This window comes from Pelodiscus sinensis, chromosome 13, assembly GCF_052426305.1.
Source record: "Pelodiscus sinensis isolate ZL-2025 chromosome 13, ASM5242630v1, whole genome shotgun sequence".
Lineage (NCBI taxonomy): Eukaryota > Metazoa > Chordata > Testudines > Trionychidae > Pelodiscus > Pelodiscus sinensis.
Window position 1 is genome coordinate 17453741 of NC_143064.1, and position 20730 is coordinate 17474470.

Genomic DNA, 20730 nt, shown 5'->3' on the forward strand with positions numbered 1-20730 from the left:
GCCTGCCAAAATTATGCCCCCAAAGTATCAGCACTTTGTGTCTACATTTTGGATAGTATCATGTAATCTGCTAAAACAGTTTGTATTATCCCTGCCTCCTTATGTTTTTATGTTCGAAATCTATTTTGAAATTACAGGCTTCTTCAATATACATGGAATAGCTATTTCAGGATATTCCTGATATCTTGAAATAGCTCCACAGTGTAGCTTACCCTATGTGGGGTGATAGTGGGGAGTGCATATAAACCTTATATAAAACATGCCATCGTTAACCTAGGAATAGGAATAAACCTAGGGTAGGAGTAAGTGGTAAATTTTCAGAATGGAGAGGGGTAACTAGTGGTGTTCCCCAACGGTCAGTCCTAGGATCAATCCTATTCAGCTTATTCATAAATGATCTGGAGAAAGGGGTAAGCAGTGAGGTGGCAAAGTTTGCAGACGATACTAAACTGCTCAAGGTAGTTAAGACCAAAGCAGACTGTGAAGAACTTCAAAAAGATCTCACAAAACTAAGTGATTGGGCAACAAAATGGCAAATTAAATTTAATGTGGATAAATGTTAAGTAATGCACATTGGAAATATAACCCCAACTATACATATAATATGATGAGGGATAATTTAGCTACAACTAATCAGGAAAAAGATCTTGGAGTCATTGTGCATAGTTCTCTGAAGACATCCATGCAGTGTGCAGCAGCAGTCAGAAAAGCAAACAGGATGTTAGGAATCATTAAAAAAGGGCTAGAGAATAAGACGGAGACTATTTTATTGCCCTTATATAAATCTATGGTGCGCTCACATCTTGAATACTGCGTACCAGTGTTGTCTTCAAGTTGTCATTGTCAAGTCCAAGTTGAGTCTCAAGTCACTACAGTTCAAGTCTCAAGTCGAGTCTCGAGTCTTAATTTAAAAAATGTCAGGTCACTTTTGTTCAAGCCATCAATATTGGCATTTTCAGACAATTTTTTCACCAAGTTGATTTAACAAAATTATCAAGTCTCAAGTCGAGTCTCAAGTCACAAACAATGAACTCAAGTCACCTAGGCGACTTAAGTCAGACTCGAGTTCAAGTTGTGGGACTCGAGTCAACAACTCCGCTGTGTACAGTTGTGGTCTCCTCATCTGAAAAAAGATATACTGGCATTAGAAAAGATTCAGAGAAGGGCAACTAAAATGATTAGGGGTTTGGAACAGGTCCCATGCGAGGAGAGATTAAAGAGACTAGGACTTTTCAGCTTGGAAAAGAGGAGACTAAGGGGGAATATGATAGAGGTATATAAAATCATGAGTGGGGTAGAGAAAGTGAATAAGGAAAAGTTATATACTTATTCTCATAATATAAGGACTAGAAGCCACCAAATGAAACTAATGGGCAGCAGGTTTAAAAGAAATAAAAGGAAGTTCTTCTTCACACAGCACAGTCAATCTGTGGATCTCCTTACCTGAGGAGGTTGTGAAGGTTAGGACTATAGCAGGGTTTAAAAGAGAACTAGATAAATTCATGGCGGTTAAGTCCATTCATGGCTATAAGCCAGGATGGGTAAAGAATGGTGTCCCTAGCCTCTGTTTGTCAGAGGGTGGAGATGGATGGCAGGAGAGAGGATCACTTGATGGTTACCTGTTCGGTTAACTCTCTCTGGGACACTTGGTATTGGCCACTGTCAGCAGACAGGTTACTGTGCTGGATGGACCTTTGGTCTGACCCAGTATGGCCGTTCTTGTGTTCTTACGTTTTTATGTTCCTGTCAGCTTGTATGTAAGGTCAATGAACTGTGTCAAATCACATGTGAGGGGGTTTTATGTTTGTATATTTTTCCCTGGCCACATTCTTTGATGGCTGCAGTAGTGAGTAATATAATTATATCTGGTCAGCCTCTTTCAACCTCCACAGATAAAGAAGGGAAGAATTTGAATGTCCGGAAAAGACATTTTTCTTAATCTCTACATATTAGAGCTTTGATTTACATGTGGCAATGTTTCACTAGAAATTCCATGAGTATGAGAAAATGACCACATTTGTCCAAGAGTTACCAAATAGAGGAAACTGGCCAGTGCTGTCTTGCGAGAGGGACATAATGTGACAAAGCATGCTCTCAAGGCTTTTCTTACTTTTGGTTCTTTGGCTAGAGTTTTGGCATATACTCTTACTTCAAGAAGATGTCACTGGTCTATTGATGACCACGGACTGTATTTTGAAGATTACTATAGAAATCTCGCCTTTCATAGTGATGTCCTTTTCAGTAACAAAGGCTAGACGGAAATCCACCTACACCCTTTTTGTTACCAGATAAAATTTTATCCTTAATCTTCATTGAATCTTTTAACTCACACAGCATTACCAGCAAGCAGCTTCTTCCTTGCAGTCTCAATAAAAGACAAATTCATTCAAGTCCAAGCAAAGCAAAGTGGAATACCAAAGATTCCATTTTACAGATTTAAACATTTAAGATATGAATAAATGAAGTAGTCTTACTTATAACTTGAGTTCTTTGATATAGTCACACTTCTTGCCCACTTTCTCCTGTTTCTCAGAATCCTAACTTGGTTTCTCTGGGTAGAAAAAAATGACATGGTGCAACTCCCACTTAATTGGCTTCTTTACACTCAGAATGTGTGTGGGGGATAAGAGAGTATACATGTGTCCTTACCAGGCACTGCTTAGCAATTGTTATTCTGCACGAGTCAGCACATTACTCATGATTGTGAATATACCAAGTTACAAGTAACCTTCATTTGTTTATACACTAAATGTGTTTATAATCCTTAAAATAGAATTTTTGTATGCCACGAGTAACTTTAGATTGGCATAAACAAGTATGATCAGTAGGCAAATAATTTGTTTTTTATTGTCACATTAAGGTAGATGAACAAATGTAGACAACTTGTTGAGTTTGCTGTTGTCCAAGACTTTTTGTCAATTAGATTACAAAAGTCTTGGAAATTAGGAATGAAGATGACATTAAGCTACAAGTTTTTGAGTTCTCAAATAGGCTTATTTTTCTTATAATATAAGAATGTCTTAATATATTTCTGCATACTTATAATCATTACTTTTTTATAAAGGTATGTTTACTTGGAGAAGTTCATGACCTTTCAGATGTCTCTACGAAGAGAAGATGTGTGGCTTCCACTCATGTCTTATAGGAACTCCTTACTAGCTGGAGGGGATGATGATACTATGTCAGTAATTAGCGGAATCAGCAGTCGAGGTTCTACAGTAAGGAATAAGAAAACAAAACCAGCAACAGGGAAGCGGAAAATACCAGAAGGTGTGAAATTTTTCTTACTACAAAATATACCGACTTTTTCAGAAGTTAATGGAGCCAATGTCATTTACACAAGATTGAAATCTGACCATCTTAAGTTTCCATATTTGTCAGGTTGATTAGCATATTTCTGTCTTTTTTTAATGCTTCTTTACAACTTAAGTGAGTGAGTGAGTGAGTGAGTGAGTGAGTGAGTTAGTTTGTTAGTTTTTGCAATACTACCCTGAATAATAGAAGGCCTGAATAAGAGATTTGCACAAAGTGAAGAAATAACAATATATTTTTAGTGATGAGGCATTTAAAATAGTTAATGCAATGTTCAGTTGTACCAAGGCATTCTTGAGTATATCTTACTCTGAAGATTCTTAAAAATTAAGAAATTGATCTGTAATGGACACCTGTACATATATTAGGAAAGATGTATCAATCTGTATTTGTCATATTTGAATAATTTGATTTTAAGTTGTTGTGGGAAGTATATGCTGATACTGTTTTTCCCTTTCAGCTGAAGAAAGCAGTAGTAGTGACAGCATGTGGCTGAACAGGGAGCAGACAATGCACACACCAGTCATGATGCAGACACCACAACTCACTTCCACAATCATGAGGGAGCCCAAGAGGTTGCGACCCGAAGAAAGTTACATGGGTGTATATCCAATGCAGCCTGAACACCATCAAGCTCCACTTGATTACAAGTAGGTAGAGACAGCTAACATATGCATTGTATTACTGTTGAGATATGAAAACAGTTCACATTTAAAGGAGAATATATTTTTTTTAAGCACACAAGTAACGTGGATGTTGGCTCAAAGACAACAAGAAGAAGCAGCTAGACAACAACAGGAGAGGGCAGCGATGAACTATGTCAAACTGAGAACTAACTTGCAGCATGCCATGTGAGTAAGAACGAGTTAAAAGATGACAATTTTTAAGGGTTTTTTTTGTTTGTTTGTTTGTTTGTTCATGGCATCATTCATAGATCATATGTATCTATATGGTCCCCTATTACACTTTTGAAATTTACTATTTTTGAGTTACTTTGATATCTTGACAATTAGCATCTTAATAATTCCTAAAGATGTAAGCAATGGTAAAATGGAGATAAAGCTAAGATGATAAAATGAATGTAGCTTATATAATTAAGCTATTTAAACTCCTTCATTTCTTACTATTTTTATTTTTCATATGATTTCTGAAGATTTAAAATAATAGCATGTCTTTTCATCATGACATGAGTTTGATACAAATGTGAACTTGAATCTGATGCTAAATTAATTGTTATCATTGCGAAATTGGGGTGTACTGTATTGAATTGCACTTTAAAACACATCTTTAATGCAGTATGTTCTTTTTGAGTAAAAAGATTAAGAGTTTTATATGTTTAGAAAAAATAACTCTGGCTTGATTCCAAGATCATGTTTGGTTTTGTGACTGTTGAAAAACAAACACTCGTAAGTTCAAAGAGATTTAGTTGAAGTCCAGTGATATAGACTTAAGATTGTCCAAACTGACTTACAGAGATCTAAAAAAGTAGAACTGTAAAACATTGCTTACTTCTAAATGACAACAAAACTCACAATAACACTGTCTCCCACATACTTAACATTCTTAATGGGAATGCCTTATCGGGTAAGTGACTAATCGAATAGTCGATGCGTTTTTGCATCGACTATTTGATTAGTTGATAGGGCGCTTCCACTTTTGAAGTGTAGCAACAGCCTTATAGCCAAAAGTGCTCTTTCGAAAAAAGGCATTATTAAACGCAAACTGTGTTTTTTCGAAAGGGAGCATCCAGACTACCTGGGTGCTCTCTTTGGAAAAAGCAGCTCTCTTTTTCGAAAAAAAGTGGCTGCTGTCTACATGCTCTCTTTCAAAAGAGGCTTGTAGTCTAGATGTACCCTTCATTATGATTGCTATTACTGTTAGCATTGCTGTTTGAGACTAAAAGGTGGTTGAGAAGATTACTGCCTGTACATGGTGCCCTCTGTGTAAAGCTGGGCCTGTATTCAGCTCCTCCATCTGTCCTAGGGGGCTCTTTTTCCACCACTTGCAGCCTGAGAGCTCAGCAGAACTGAGAATCTAATCTCTTTTTCTTCCTGAGGAATAAGATAATCAAAGTATCTCAGGAAGTCTTGCACTTGGAGAAGGTGGTTCAGTTTCTTTGTGGTAAAATAAAACAAAAGTTTTGCTTCATTAAGATCTCAAATCCAAATAAGCTCCTCAGATCTCAGATTTGGGTCAAATAAATTGGCCATGAGTCTAAGATTTTCCAAAATCGGTTATATCTGCATATTGATGATGGTGCACAGTAAATCTTATTATTGTTCCCAGTCTCCTCTTCATATAAAATAGGAAGGAGACCTTTTCATGGTCTGGGCCTAGTTTTATGTTGTTCATGTTCAGTGACAGGTAACCAGCCTTTCTTTAGTTCATCACTTTTTCTTTAGTATAGTAATTCATACTCAATTCTGTAGCAAATAGCAGGATTTTCTAATAAGTTTTTATCTTAGCTTGGATCTGGTGCTAAATAATTTTTTTCTTCTAATTTCTTTAGTCGACGTGGTACAAGCCTGATGGAAGATGATGAGGAGCCGATTGTTGAAGATGTGATGATGTCATCAGAAGGGCGAATCGAAGACCTAAATGAAGGCATGGATTTTGACACCATGGACATCGATTTGGTAAGAAAATTTCATTTTTTTAATTTAAGCCTATTTCTGTTTCACTCTTAATTAAAGGCAGTAATGATTCTCTTGTGAATTTTTTTAATCACCCTGAGGATGGTTTTAGAAGATTTGGCAGGTTTGGATTTTTTTTTTTTTTTTTTTTTTTTGTAAACATGAAGATATTGGCAGCAAAGTTTCTTTGTAACTGCAACATAAAGGAATTTAGAATAGTATCCCTTGGGTGTATGGGTTGCACATTCATTCCCAGTGGCCAGGACTCGGCGCTCTTTAATAGTGGTGTCTCTTGGTCTGTCCCACACCTCCTCATGCTCTCAACTGAGGGTGGAATAGAATGATGAACTCTCTAGTTCCTTTTCTACCATTCCTTTTCCCTGAAACAGAATTTTCTAGTGTCTGTTTTTCCCCTTTAGGATTCTGCTTGATATTATCTGTAAATATAAATAGCGATTAAACTTTTGGATATTGAGTTGGGCATAAGGTGGGTCCCCTTCCTCCTTCTCCCCAATAGTTCCCTCACTGTTTCAGGACCCCATTATATCCAAAGTTCCAGCCTTCAAATATGGAGTGGAATGTCCCCTGGATTATCCCAATGAATGCCCTGCACAAGACTAGCAGTATTACCTTGGAGAAGCACACATTGTTCCAAAATGTGGCATCTTCTGTGCTTTCTTTCCACATACCAGACAATCTCATGAGTTCAGGCTCTGGAGGCACTTCATAGTAGTGGTTTTCAAGCTTTTTTTTCTGGTGACCCAGAGCTGGAGATAAGGAGTTTGGGATCTGAGAGGGCGCTCAGAGCTGGGACAGAAGTGCAGGGGTGAGGCCGGGAATAAGGGATTCAGAGTGTGGGAAGGGGCTCTGGTGTTGAAGGGTTGAGTTGCTGGGAGGGAGTAAGGGCTCTAGACTGAGAATGCAGGCTCTGGGCAGGGGCCAGAAATGAGGGGATTGTGGTACTGAAGGGCACTCTGTGTTGAGGTAGGACTCAGCTGGTACAGGGGCATGGAACGTGGACTTTCACCTCTAGTAGCTCCCAATCATTGGCACAATGGGGATGCTAGAGGCAGGCTTTCTGCTTCCCTGGGACCATGGACCGTGCTGCACCCTGGCAGCAACCAACAGCAGATATAGTTCCTAGGCTGAGGCATGCAAGTGGCTCTGTGTGGCTGTTGCCTGTAGTCACCACCCTTCTTCCAGCTCCTACTGGCCAGTAAGTTACCAGTTGGAGTATGAAACTGAGCTCAGGGCAGGTGCAAAATGCAGAGCTCCAAGACTCCACTGCCTATGAGCCAAACCTACTGCTGGCTGCTTCCAGGGGACAGCGCAGTATCAGAACAGGCAGGGGACTAGCACTACTGGTTTTCAAGTGTGGGTTGTGATCCAGCTTAAACCAGCTGCCAGGGTCCTTTAAACAGCTGAGCAGGGCAACCCATGCCTTACATTCAGCAACCTAGAACTGGGTTGTGACCTGAAGTTTGAAAACTGCTGCCATATAGAAATCTCTATGAGACCCTGCTTGAGCCCTTCCTCTGCATATCAATCCATCTGGCACCTCAGGGCAGTATCCCCGCTCCCCATTAGGGATGTTAAATATCAGTTAATTGAATAGTTGATTAACCTCATGAATTCTTATTGGTTTCTCAACTAGTCTATACTGCAGGAGATCCACCAGCAGAGCTCTCTTTGTCCTCTCCCACTGAGGCAGTATGTCCATCACTAATGGACGCTTGTAAGTGATACCAAAATCTTTTAGGAGAATCAAAAATTCCTGACCGGTTCTGCTAGAGGTGGTTCAAGATCTGACCCAGGACTTCCTAGACTTTCTCCAGGCTGTCACTCTCTTCAGAGTGATTTGGCATACACCTGCCATATGTGATCCAACCCTGAAGAGGGCTGAGGAACAATATGTTGTTTCCCCCAAAGCAGCATAATATTTTTCTCAGCTTAATTCAAACTCCTTGGTGGTCCAGGTTGTCACTGGGAAAAGCTGGTTACACCAGCCAGATCCAGTCTTGTGGACAAAGATGCAAAGCAGCTGGACCTCTCCAGAAGAAAGATTTTTCTCATTGGACAGTTTAGTATTACAAATTACCAGAAGTTGGTGTCCAGATATGACTTCTTGAATTAAAACAAGCTACAGGTTGGACCTCCCTGGTCTTGCACCTTTGGGATCTGACAAGTCCCAGATGAGAAATTTTGCCAGACCAAGGGAAGTCATTCTCCCCCTTCTTCCCTCCCTCCCCCCAAACTAGCCCTCCTCAGACATGACCTGGCTCCTAGCGTCCTGGCCTGCTTCCCCCCTGCTGCTGGCCCCTCCATGCATTGAGCTTCCAGCCCCCGGGGCAGCCCCACTATCTTGCAGTCCTGCTAGGTAGTTGTGCACCTGGATGGCAGCTCTATTGTCTCTAGGCCCCCCTGTGCAGCTCTGCTGGGCAGTAGCAGGACTGCTGGGTTCCTGGTTGCGCCACCCTGTTCCCAGGCTCCTAGCCCTCCCACTTGGCATCCCTCCCCTGCTTGTGGCTCTGCTGCCTCCCAGGTCTGCTGGGTAGTTGCATTGCTGGGTGGCAGCCCAGTTGTTGGGCTCCAGCTGTGCCATTAGGCAACAGCAAGACTGCCAGGCTTCCTGGGTTTGCTGTTGCAGGGTAGTCCTGCTACTAGACTCCAGCTCTGGCAAGGGTGGGACTCATTTGGCGCAATTAAGGTGCAAGTTCAGCCTCCCCATATGGTGCTTTTTACAGTGCGTCCTACACAGGAACACAGACCCTCCTCCCCCACAGGGTCATAGGTTATGCATGGAGACATTGAAGAGGTCTGCGATTCACAGGAAGAGGATACATTACTTCCATCCCACATTTCAGCCTCCTCTCCGGATGAGACAATTCAATCTTCTCCAACTGCTGCAGGCAATGATTTCAAGTCCTTCAAGGGCTTACATAAGAGAGTGGCAAACACCCTAGACATTTCCTTGGTGGAGGTGCCTGAATCTCAGTATAAGTACAATTTCGTTGGTGGCCCTGAAAGCTATCAGTTTTCATTTTTGCGGCCCTCAGTAGGCTTTGAATTTGACATGCCTGTCCTAAAGGTTACATGCTCCTAATTTTCTTCCTTGTCCTATACTGCCTTCACTGGCTTTTTAGCCTGCTGTGCCTGCAGGATTAAATGATGCTTTCTATTGAGGAAGTCTTCATCTTCTCTGATGGAACATAGAGTTGATACTTGGGCCTCAAGTCCTGTAATTTTTTCTTCCAAAATGGCGACCAGCTTGTACTTAGTGCATGTGAATTCCCTTCTGTCTTCTGGGAGGAAGACAAACATGGCACTTGCTGTGCAGGTAGCAGCAGCAGACCTATCACTATCCATACCTGCCTGCCTTCAGAGAGATTCCTCAGATATTTTTAAATGCCCCCTTGAAGGGTGGAAGAGAAAAAAAAATCAAGGAAAAGACCACCAAATACTATGGGGCTTCCCCCAAAGCTAACTCCCAAGCAAACTCCCTTGTTCACTGCTCACTGCGTTCGCTCTGATTGCCTTTTTATAAGGCTGAGGCTAGGCCTGGCTGAAAGCTTTGTCTCTAATTCAGTCAGCAGTTTACACTTTTCAAACTTTCCAACTGCCGCTCTTTTCAAACTGCTGCTCTTTTCAAGCCGTCAAACACACAGTCAAACAAATGATCACAGACAAACACTTTGATACTCACCCCACCAGTTCACAACATAGCCCCCAAAAGCCACACTTATCTGAGCTCCTCTTGGATGTTTCCCAGGCAAACTCCCCTGTTGGCTGCTGCCCTGCTCGCTGCATTCACGCTGGCTGCCTTTTTATAAGGCTGAGGCTAGGCCCGTCTCAAAGCATTGCCTCTAATCCAATCAGCCCCTGAAGGTCCACCTGGAACAAAGCACTCTCAATTTGAACACAGATCAGGCATTTGAACACAGATCATGAATCAGAACTCCACCCCACCCTTTCAGTAGTAGGGTTGAAGAGGAAGTGGAGCCGGAGTGGGGGGGGGGTCCTATCTTGGCATCTTCTTTGTAGTATAACAAAGCAAGAAGTGCCCAGCACATCACTCCTAGACTACTTAAGACTTAAGTCCAAATTGGCCATATTCTTGGTGCCAGTGGTCAGCTCCACTGATAACACTCCCACCCCCCTGCTACCTCCCAAGCTCAGGAATATTGAGCATGACTAGGCAGCAGTAATCCTGATAACTTGCTGGTGGCCAAGGCATTTTTGCTTCACCACCATCCTACAGTTGTCTTCCCATCTGTTCATCCACCTACAATTAATTATTCCTGAATCTACTGTCCCAGAACAGGGGTACAATGAACCACCCTAGTTCATCTTCTCTGTATCTCTCATGTTTTTAGATGGACAGCGAAAACAGAGAGGGGAAAATCTGTGCCACTAAAAAAAATGATTATCCCTTTGGTGCCAGCAGCACCACTTACTTCCTAAGGGTATGTCTACACTACCACCCTAGTTCGAACTAGGGTGGTTAATGTAGGCAACCGGAGTTGCAAATGAGGCCCGGGATTTGAATTTCCCGGGCTTCATTTGCATATTGCTGGGCGCCGCCATTTTTAAATGTCCGCTAGTTCGGACTCCGTGCCCACGGCTACACGCAGTATGAACTAGGTAGTTCGGATTAGGCTTCCTATTCCGAACTACCGTTACTCCTCGTGGAACGAGGTGTACCGGTAGTTCGGAATAGGAAGCCTAATCCGAATTACCTAGTTCATGCCGCGTGTAGCCGTGGGCACGGAGTCCAAAATGGCGGCGCCTGGCAATATGCAAATGAAGCCCGGGAAATTCAAATCCCGGGCCTCATTTGCAACTCCGGTTGCCTACATTAACCACCCTAGTTTGAACCAGGGTGGTAGTATAGACATACCCCATGGTATTAGGAATTCTCTTCATAATGGATTCTCTTTGCATCTTGTCTTGTTGGCTCCATATGGTACATTCTTAACGTTTTCCCTCCCCTGTAGGACTGCTTGTATATTTGAACCTTGTCTTTTCTGCTCTTATGGGACCACTGTTTGAACTCTTGTTCTCCTGTTGTCTCTTGCACTTTTCTTTGCTATCAAGAAGGAGACTTTTTAAGTTATCTCTGTTAGAAGGGTTGGGGAGGGTTGCGGAGCTTGGAGTCTCTGTGGCAGTCTCACCTTACACAGCTTTTCACAAGGGTAGGATTTCCTTGCAGCTAAATCCAAAGTTCATATATCTAGAGCCGTGGTCACCAACAGGTTGATCGCGAGCTACTGGTCGATCGCGAGGCCTTGACCAGTCACTTGCGAGGCGTCCTGTCTGCCCCGCCCCCATTTCCCTCCAACCCCCCAGAAGTCCCACTACTCACCTCAAGAGAAAACGGAGGTAGTGTCGGCTTCAGAAGTCCCGCAGCTTAGCGCCACTTCTGGCGATTCCAGAAGTGCGCTAGCTGCTCTGCCAGCCGGGTGTACTGCAGGAGGGAGCATCAGCTCCCTGCACTGCACAGGAGGGGTGAGTCAGCCCCGTGGGAGGTGCGCTGGGGGGTTGGCCCCGGGGCAGGTGTGTGCGCCAGGCTTTCCAGTGCGGGGGGGTTGGCGCCGGGACAAGCGCGCGCGGGGCTTCCCTGGGGCGGAGGGGAGAATCCTGGGAGAAGGGAGATGCAGGGGACTCTCTGCCCCCACTGGCACCTCACTCCCCTGTCCCCACTCCCCAGCTACAGAATGCTGTCCCCACTCCCCTGTCCTCAACTACAGAATACTGTCCCCACTCCCCTGTCCTCAACTACAGAATACTGTCCCCACTCCCCTGGTCCCAGCCACAGAACTCTGTCCCCATTCCCCGAGCTCTGTCCCCGCTCCCCGAGCTCTGTCCCCATTCTTGTCCCCACTCCCTGAACTCTGTCCCCACTGGCACCCTGTCCACAGCTGCAGAACCCTGTCCTCTGCCCTCCCAGCATCCTGTTCCCTCTTCCCTTCCCCCAGCCTCAGAACTCTGTCCCCACAAAATGTATAATTATAAATGCTTCATTTTAGATTTAAATAGCATGAATAAAAAATAGACCATTTATTTCATAACTATAAACACGTGATTTTAATTTTATATATCTCATAATTTAAAAATAAAATTTTTATCAGTGTGTGTAAGTAAGGGCTGGAGATAGCAAGTGATGGACAGGAGAAGAATAGAGAGGGCGGGGCTTCAAGGAAGGGGCGGGGCGGTAGATCTTTGCCTATTCTGAGATTTAAAAAGTGATCTTGGGTGTAAAAAGGTTGGAGAACACTGATCTAGAGCTTTATGAATTTCTCTTTAATCAGATTTTTCATCTTCTGGTAGTTTACATCTCACCGTAGTTTGCAAAAGACAAGCCTCCCTTCTCTGTATGTGTGCAGGGTTCTAGTCTTCTACTTGCACAGAATTTGCACCTTTTCAGAAGTCTTCAGGGCTGTTCACTACTGTTTCTGAAAGACTGAAAGGGATGGTTAATTCTTTTCCAAGGCTCTGTGGATTTTCTATAGATTTCTGTAGTGTATCCTTTACTATAATCTTATTCAAGTCCCATCTCAACCTAGTTTACGAGCAGTGAGCCAGCACTGTAAGCCTTCTTACAGGGAATATCTCCCTCAGAGATATACAAAGCAGCTACTTGTGGTTTCATACACACCTTCAGCAGACATTGAATTATGGTTCAAGGTTCAGTTGGAGACCTCGCCTTTGATACAGGGTGACTATCCATAGGGAGCAGGATTTGAAGACGAAAAGGAAAGTTACTTACTTTATAATAACTGGAGTTGTCATAGATGTGTGGTACATCATAGCCCGCCCTACTTCCCCCTCAGGTCATCTTGTGATTTATGATAATCCAGAACTGGGGATGTGGTTCGTTCATGGGACTCGTTCTGCCCTTGGTTGGGAGCATGAGGAAGTGTAGGCTTGAACAAGTAGATGCGGATGTTGAAGACTTTTTGTTCTTGGGCACACACAGTGCATGTGTAGCCTGCAGAAATAACCATAGGGAACATGCATCTCAAAGAATTTCAAAGTAACCTTTTATTTCTTGAAGTTTATTTTGTTGAGTTTTGCATATATTGTAAAATATTTGTCACTTAATATACTACTTGTTCAAACTGTCATACCAAAAACAAAAGACAGTTACACAGGTAAGTTTTTATCTAAAAATCATTTTTACCCTTTTGAAGTATAAGTATAATTTGTGCTCAAAATAAATTATTCTTTTTTGTACCTTTAATTTAACCTATTGTTAACATATTTGACATCTGTTTGCTTGCTTGCTTTTTTTAGCCACCATCAAAGAACAGGAGAGAGAGAACGGAGCTAAAACCAGATTTCTTTGACCCTGCTTCAATCATGGATGAATCAGTAGGTATAGTCAAAGGAGGGGAAAACTGAAAAGAAATTTAATTGTAGGAGTAAATATATAATAAACCTGGGTGTGTAGTTGGAAAGGAATTCTCAAGGCACTGGAAATTTAATCAGATATTAAATATTGCCTTGTAATTATTTTGACAACTGGTATATAGTTGATGAAGCTATTTTCTGATGTAATTTTATTTTTTAAATTTTTTGAATTTTATTGTGTAATACAAGGTAGTCCATATGACATCAGTAGTGGCTTTTTTCCAATCACATGACAAGTAATTAATGTAAACAGTATTCTTGAATTTCTAAGTAGGGATGACAGAAATACCACATTCTGTTGATAGTAAGGGTTTTCTGATTTTCTGTGTTCTAAATGTAATTCCCTGTAGTTATATAAAAACCAAAATGAGAAGAGGACAGTACTGCTAATGTGAAAAGACATTTCCGTGGGAGCAGTTAATAGTATGCATTATATACTATATGACTGGACTCCAAGACAAAGATCCTTGTTCTTGCTGATTGAGCCATTAGGGTGACTTCACAGCCAGTTGTCAGCAGTGGCTGGCTGGGGTCTCCTCACCAATCAAAATATGTATTCCTTGCATCCTTTGTGTTACATGGATTACAAAATTTAAATAGGGGAGAAATGTTTAAATATGTTTCCCCAGTTATCTATAAGGATGTAAAAAGTTAACCCCAAGCTAGAACACCCCACCCCTACCTCCCATGATCCTGGTTAAGCCGTTACACTTAACGTTTAAATATTTAACTTTTTAAATAGAATTTTACATCTCTAGTTGCTTCTATTGGGCATAGACATTTTATTTTTCATAAACCCTGTGATATCCACTTCAATAGCTATTTTTCTCTTTCCCCACCCATGTCTCTTCTGTTCCCAGCTTCCATATAAACTTATCATCATAGATCAACAAGCTGGACCAGAAACCTTTAATCTAGCTCCTTTAATCAGTCAGAGCCAGTTAAAAGTATTGTGGTTTTACTTTACTAATGCTGCTGATCACAGAGCCTAGGCTGGGAAGGGGAAATGGCAGTTTTCCTTTGAAGTCCTTTTGTTGTCTGGTGGAAGGCAGAAAAAATGGCTAAAGAAATTCTGAAAGCAAACAGCTGAAAACATCCTTTTTCCTTCCTTCTCAGAACCAGCTGTCATTTTTAGCCATTTTCAGCATTCTCTTAGTATTACAAAATTACAGAGAGAATAACAAGCTGTAGCAACCCAACTAGCCAGACTCTGGTAGGAAAAAGCAGTATGAGAAGATGTTCTTTGGGTATAGGAAACCTTCGTGGGGGCATGAGAAATAAAGCAAAATTAGGAAAAACGATTTGATATACACGTAGTCAAAATTATAAAGGGGTGGGATTTATTTAGTAGAAGGATACATAATATAAATTCCACTGAAGATTTAATACACACAGATCCGTCTGTGCGTCCATTTATCTGGCTTACATACGTACTCCATTTTAGCAGGCATTTTCTGATAGCAGGAAGTCTTTCCAAAGTATGGACTTTTAATGGGATTTTTGTGCTCTCCTCTGATAGCAACACCAACCGCCTACTAAGCTTTATGTCAAATGTAAAACATAAGGCCTCCCCCATAATCTTGATTTTTATTAATGGTAGATAGTGGAATTGTTTTAAACATCTTTTTCATCTTATTGACATGTTGATGATACTCAGCCTGGTAGCCAGTTTTGTTCCTCTGAATCCAGGATCCAATCTGATAGTTCTAACTTCAAAACTCAAGTCAAAGCCTTCATGTTTACTATAGGCCTGCTTCTGTTTCTTTCCTGCTGCCTGCCTCTTCTGTACCACACTTTCACTAAAACACACCAGAGCAAATACTTTTACCTGGGATTTCCCTATATATATTTTAAAAAGGTTTTTTGCAGGATGACAGTGTGATGTCATCCTGTCACACTGCATCCCACAGGGAAAGCCCCACCAAACCCCAGCCTGGCCCTTCCCAGGATCCACACTGAGGCCTGGGGCTGCCTTGAGCCCCAGCCCTTCCCTCCTCTTCCCAGCTATGGGAAAGGAGGGTTGGTATGACTTGGGCCCAGCTAGGGTTGCCAGATGGTTTCACAAAAAATACCCAACAACAATAAAAAAAAACCACCAGGAAAAAGTTTGTTGAGGAGAAAAAAAAAGTGGCCCCTTTAAAAGCTGCTGGTGAGGCTTTTTGGCCCTAACAGGCTGTCAGTGACCACCCACCATCTTGCCTCCCTGCGCCAGGCTGAACAGCTCCCCAGTAAGCACTAGGGTTGCCAGTCTGCCTCTATATTGAGCTGGACAGCCCAGGATTTTCGCCTCCTGGCCAGGGAAAAATCAGAAAGTACTGGACATTTTAGGTGTCCTGCATTTTCTGAGTATTTTTTTTTACCAGACAGGAGGCAAAAATATCAGACTGTCCAGTTTATTACCGGATACCTGGCAACCCTAGGCCCAGCGTCTCCCAGGACAGCAGCTGCAAGCCACATGACCTTCCCCTTATCTCTCTCTCCCCTCCACATGCTCTAGAAGGAGGAGTGGGAATTGTGAGCTGCGTGGCCTTCCCATACCCAGGAGGAGGCGGGGGGGGGGGAGGGCGAGCCACACAGACTCTCATCTTCCCCAGAAGCCACGGGAAAGAGGGCTGTTGCTCATGTGGCCTCAGTCAGGATGGGTAGGGGGGTTAAGGTTGGGAGGGGTGGGAGAGACAGGATTCAGGGAAGACACAGCAGCATTGGGGGGAGAGAAGGGACCTGGGCTGATGCAGTGGCAGGGGGCAAGTGTGGAGGGAAGGAGAGGGACCCGGGCTGGCGTGGCCAGAGACAAGCCTTCCCAGGAGCCAGGGTTGCCTATCCCTTGCAGGGGGGAGAGCGTTGCAAGTGTAGCACCAGGGTACATAGCCCCCTACCTTATCCTAAATTAGAGCTTAAATTTAAACATACACCTGTACTTGCAGTTTATTAGCATGACCACATGGTGGCAGCAGATGATAAATTACAGTACTGCAAGTGCATGTCTCCAGAGCAACTGAGTGAAGTGAATGTGCAGTACTAAATGAGTTAATCTGCTTACATTTAAAGATTTAAAAAAAATCTGTCTTGAACTGCTATTTATTTGAAAGGCAGTGCTTATAATCTCTATAAAACATCATTCAGGAATTATACCATTCAGTATTTAAAAGGACTAAATCAATTATGCTGTCTAATTTTGTAAACACACACACCTCCTGGATAGGGTTAGTACAGGTTTCTTCATGGAACTGCTTGTACAGATACCTCACTCTTGGAGTTTGTGCCCCAGTTAAAACAGTTAGGATTGTCTGTGTGCCTCTACAAATTATCATGTGAATTCACAATTTAGTTCATTAAGAAGTTATGGTAAGTTCCTTGTGATCTCACTTGTTTTGAGGTGCGCATGTTGTCATTGGCACACAGGATTACTGGTATCTCATCACAGTGTATTTGTTTGCCTCTTGTAGTTTAGTTCAGTTGCGTGTTGAGTTAATTATTAGGGCCAAGGTCAACATTAAGTGGTGTTTTGATACCAGGGAGAGTGTGAACATCGGTATTAGATAAATTCTTGCTATTACAGGGAATGAAGTTTCATTTATATATCTGCACTATATTTTGATTATCAAAATCTTACAAAAAGCAAAGGAGGAAAACTAGTGCATCTAGATATTTTTGGGGGAGGGCAGTTAGTCCTGAAACCTGCTTTTGATGGGTTCAGGAAGCAGCTTCCTCTCCATGGTGTGAGATTCATCCTAGAAGTCTTCCAGAATCTTCACCAAGATCCAGCTTTCTTTCTCTTAATCATGTGGTCTCTCTTTAAATGAGGTTTTGGTTTTATTGAATTCCTTACTAGTTGTATTTTTCTAAGTAAGTTGCCTTTATCAATACCCACTATTTAGTCTCTATATCCTGGGGCACATCTACACAGCAGGGCAAAAGTTGAATTAAGCTATGCAACTTCAGCTACGTCAGTTGCGTAACTGAAGTAGAAATAGCTTAATTTGGCCTTGCCTACCCAGCAAGAAGTCAAAAGGAAGAACACTCTTTGTGAAAGAACACCCCATTAGTCCTTGTGAAATGAGGGTTACAGGAATCAGAATAAGAAGTCCTCCAGCTCACCATTATTTTGAAATAATGGCTTGCTCTGTAGAAACACTCTTTTTTTTTAATTTCAAAATAATGTTGCTGTGTAGACCTAACCCTGGAGAGCAACTGAGAGGCAAGAAATCTTTGTTGACACAATCTACATCAGTACATACATGTATGTAGGCCACTCAATCCATGGCTGCCTTTTAACTATTCTGGAGATTGCATAACAGGATGCTCAACTTTTGTTTTGGATATGAGAAATTGTCATCTTCAAAGAATTCCAGATTAATTGTTGTTTATTATCTAAATGAATAGAAATATGAGGAACTGTCATGTTTTTTTTATGGCAGACGTATTTTTAATTTTTTGAGGACCCTCTAACAAATAAATACAAGATGTTTTGTTTTCAATACTATAGATTCAATAATTTCTTCTTCATTTTGGAGTTAGGAAACTATAGAAAACTTGGAAGCATTTTTTTGTGTTTTGATGTGATGTAAACTAAGTAGTGCACTCTGGGTTTTTTTAATGTTTAAGCTAGAATTTGTAGAAAAATATAGATCAGATAGCAAGTGAATTGTTAATATACATGATTTTTCTCTTTGTGTTAGGTTCTTGGGGTGTCAATGTTTTAATACTGGATCAGCAAATAAATCCATGATGAAGTCATTTTCTATGTGGAAGAGGAAGTTTTTAAATACAAAATTGTGGTAGATACAGTGAAATTCTGAACAGATTTTTCTCTAAGGAGAATGACATGCTTTCAAGATCAAGTGCATTGAAGGGGCAGTTTTGTTTGCCTGAAAAATGAAATGTAAAGGACAAGTAAACAGTTTAAGGATAAGCTACAGTTTTTGTTGAAAAACCAATATTTTATGTGTTATCAGATTATTATTTCAGAATCATAAGTAGTATTCCACCTTTGTTTTAATCTAACATTCTAAGACGTGCTTGGTACAGTTTTGAGCACCTCTTTTTATACATTTATTAGGTGTACTAAATAATCATGCACTCTTCTGGATTTGTTTAGATCCATGAACTGAAGTGACAGGTGAATTGATTTTCTAGAATTGTAAAAGCAGAAGAGTTTGGGCATTTAAAATTAAATGCTTAAATTGCATAAAGAGAAGCTTTGATTTTAATTGAGATAATCATGGAGAAAAGTAAACTTAAATGCAGAATTTTATAATTTTTTTTCATCTAAAATATTTTTTGAATCAAAAAGCTTCATCCTTGCCTTCTCAGAACTGCCAGAAAATAACATAACTCAATCATGCTTGCCCCATTATCAACCCTGAAAGTTTGCTTGTCCTTTAAGAAAAATGTAATGTTGTGAAATTCCTTCCAGTAGTGCCACTGTATTTTGTCTCCAAATAAAAGAAGCTTATTGTAGTATGTTTGCAGAAAAATTCTAAACAAAAAATTATACAGCTTATTAGAGTGTGGGAATAGGGATCTAAATTTTAAATAAAATTATATATATATATAAATTGGTGCTGATTTTATAATTGCGCAGTTTGTTTAGTTTTTTCTTACTTTTAAATTCCAACTTAAAATTATGAGGTTTCAGAAATATATTGAAAGTTTAACAATGTTTAAAAATAGAAAAGCATGAGAATTCATGCTTTAAAAATGATTTTTAAATTTGTATTTTATATTGTTTTATCTATCTGTCTTTGCAAGCAGTCTTCAGGTTAAAGATACTTCTAACAGGTTACAGTACATTTCTTCTGTATGTAAATTAAATTGGATAATAGAATTCATAAATCACCCCATAATATTCTTTGAAAGCTAAGCTTTAAACTCCATTTTTGTCCTTTCACAAATAAATTAAATCAGTTTAAAACAGAAAGTGGATCTATGCCATTTTGACATCAACTTATTTTGCAAGGCTTAGGCAGCTAGACATCATTTTAAAGGAAATATTAACTTATATTACATATGTATATTTTTTGTCAGTTGTCTCTCAGTTCTTGAGGTATATTATTTTAATCATTCCATGCCTTAATACGCTTGCAATACAAGAATTTCCCCAAATGGGTGAACACAAAAAGGCTTCCTGTTTTTAGATTCAGAAATTAAACATTGGGCTGTGGTAGCCAAAAACCATAGATTATCTAAAGGATCATGATAAATTGTAATTATTTTACTAAGTCATGGGATAACAGTATTCTCAAAACCAGATCTGCCTAACTCATTTTACATAAATAAATATTCTCATGTCTAAAAGTACTGCCTATATTGTTTTTCACACCACTGCATTTAATAGAACTGCTGAGAGGACTGTATATATGATTTTAAACTTTAATTGATTTTTTCTTACTCTTGAACGAGTGTTTCTTTGTGAAAGCAGTTCTTACAGCTTTATGTTTTCAACCAGCTAAAATGTTTTATATATTTACCTTAACCTGTTGTCCTCCACATTCTATTGTCCTAATTGTACTGTTTTCTGATTTGTATTTATGTCTTGAGACAGTAACTTTTTGAATAAAAATAAACCTACAGTATGTTGTATGTTTGATCTTTTTAAATCAGGGGATAGGGAAGGACATTGAAAATAAGGATGTGAGTGATGCAAATGTTATTATGTTTATAGAAATTAAATCTTTTTCCATGTCTTTTAAGTGTTTGTCTCAGAGTTGAGATAATGTATGGAAAACTGCACTGTTTTATATTTGTAATAAAATGTACAAGTTTTTAAAATGTGAATAAAGCACTAATTGGGTTAATAATTTAAAGTAGAAAAGTTATGCAATCATGATTGTTTTAAATATTATTTAATTTGGGATAAACTTGTAATACAAATCTTTAGCAGTGTAAATACAAAGTAAGCTTTTAAAGAGGCTAGAACCTGAAAATAAAATTTTAAGATTTGTACAATACCCTTGTATGCCAGGAAATCAATGACCAATTGGTTTAAAAAAGTGTGACAGTACCTGCTCTCTAGTATTTCTGTTCTTAAAGGTATGTTGGAGTCCTTTCCTCTACTAATTGACCTTGTCTGACATTTATAACTATTTTAATTCAGATGCTAGAAGTGGGTGAATGATCACATTGAGTAGTAATAGGTACATAAGTTGATATGTCATTAAAGGTGATGATTCTTTTTGTTGTAATCAGTATCTCGGTGCTCAGCACTCTCCATTGGTTGCACACAACATCCTGACTCCTGGTACAGTAAGGTAAACAGTTCAAGCTTATTTTGTACATCTTGGTAAACATTTGATCTAAATGATACTTTTGATATTTGTACATTTTGAAGAAAATATTTTCACTGTCAACTTGTTGTATTATACATAGAATGAGG

General features: G+C 40.3%; 1 protein-coding gene across 4 annotated transcripts in view; it reads left to right on the plus strand.

Moving 5' to 3' along the window:
- Positions 1 to 20161, plus strand: part of STAG2 (STAG2 cohesin complex component) — a 223825-nt gene extending 203664 nt beyond the window's left edge. For all 4 annotated transcript variants that reach the window (XM_075940974.2, XM_075940976.2, XM_006115390.5 and 1 more), the window contains exons 29-34: positions 3065 to 3270; positions 3773 to 3962; positions 4050 to 4163; positions 5822 to 5948; positions 13239 to 13316; positions 18035 to 20161. In XM_075940974.2, the coding sequence (XP_075797089.1) occupies positions 3065 to 3270; positions 3773 to 3962; positions 4050 to 4163; positions 5822 to 5948; positions 13239 to 13316; positions 18035 to 18058 (739 nt within the window). In that variant the 3' untranslated portion in view covers positions 18059 to 20161. The remainder of the gene's footprint in view (positions 1 to 3064; positions 3271 to 3772; positions 3963 to 4049; positions 4164 to 5821; positions 5949 to 13238; positions 13317 to 18034) is intronic.
- Positions 20162 to 20730: the final 569 nt, after the last annotated feature.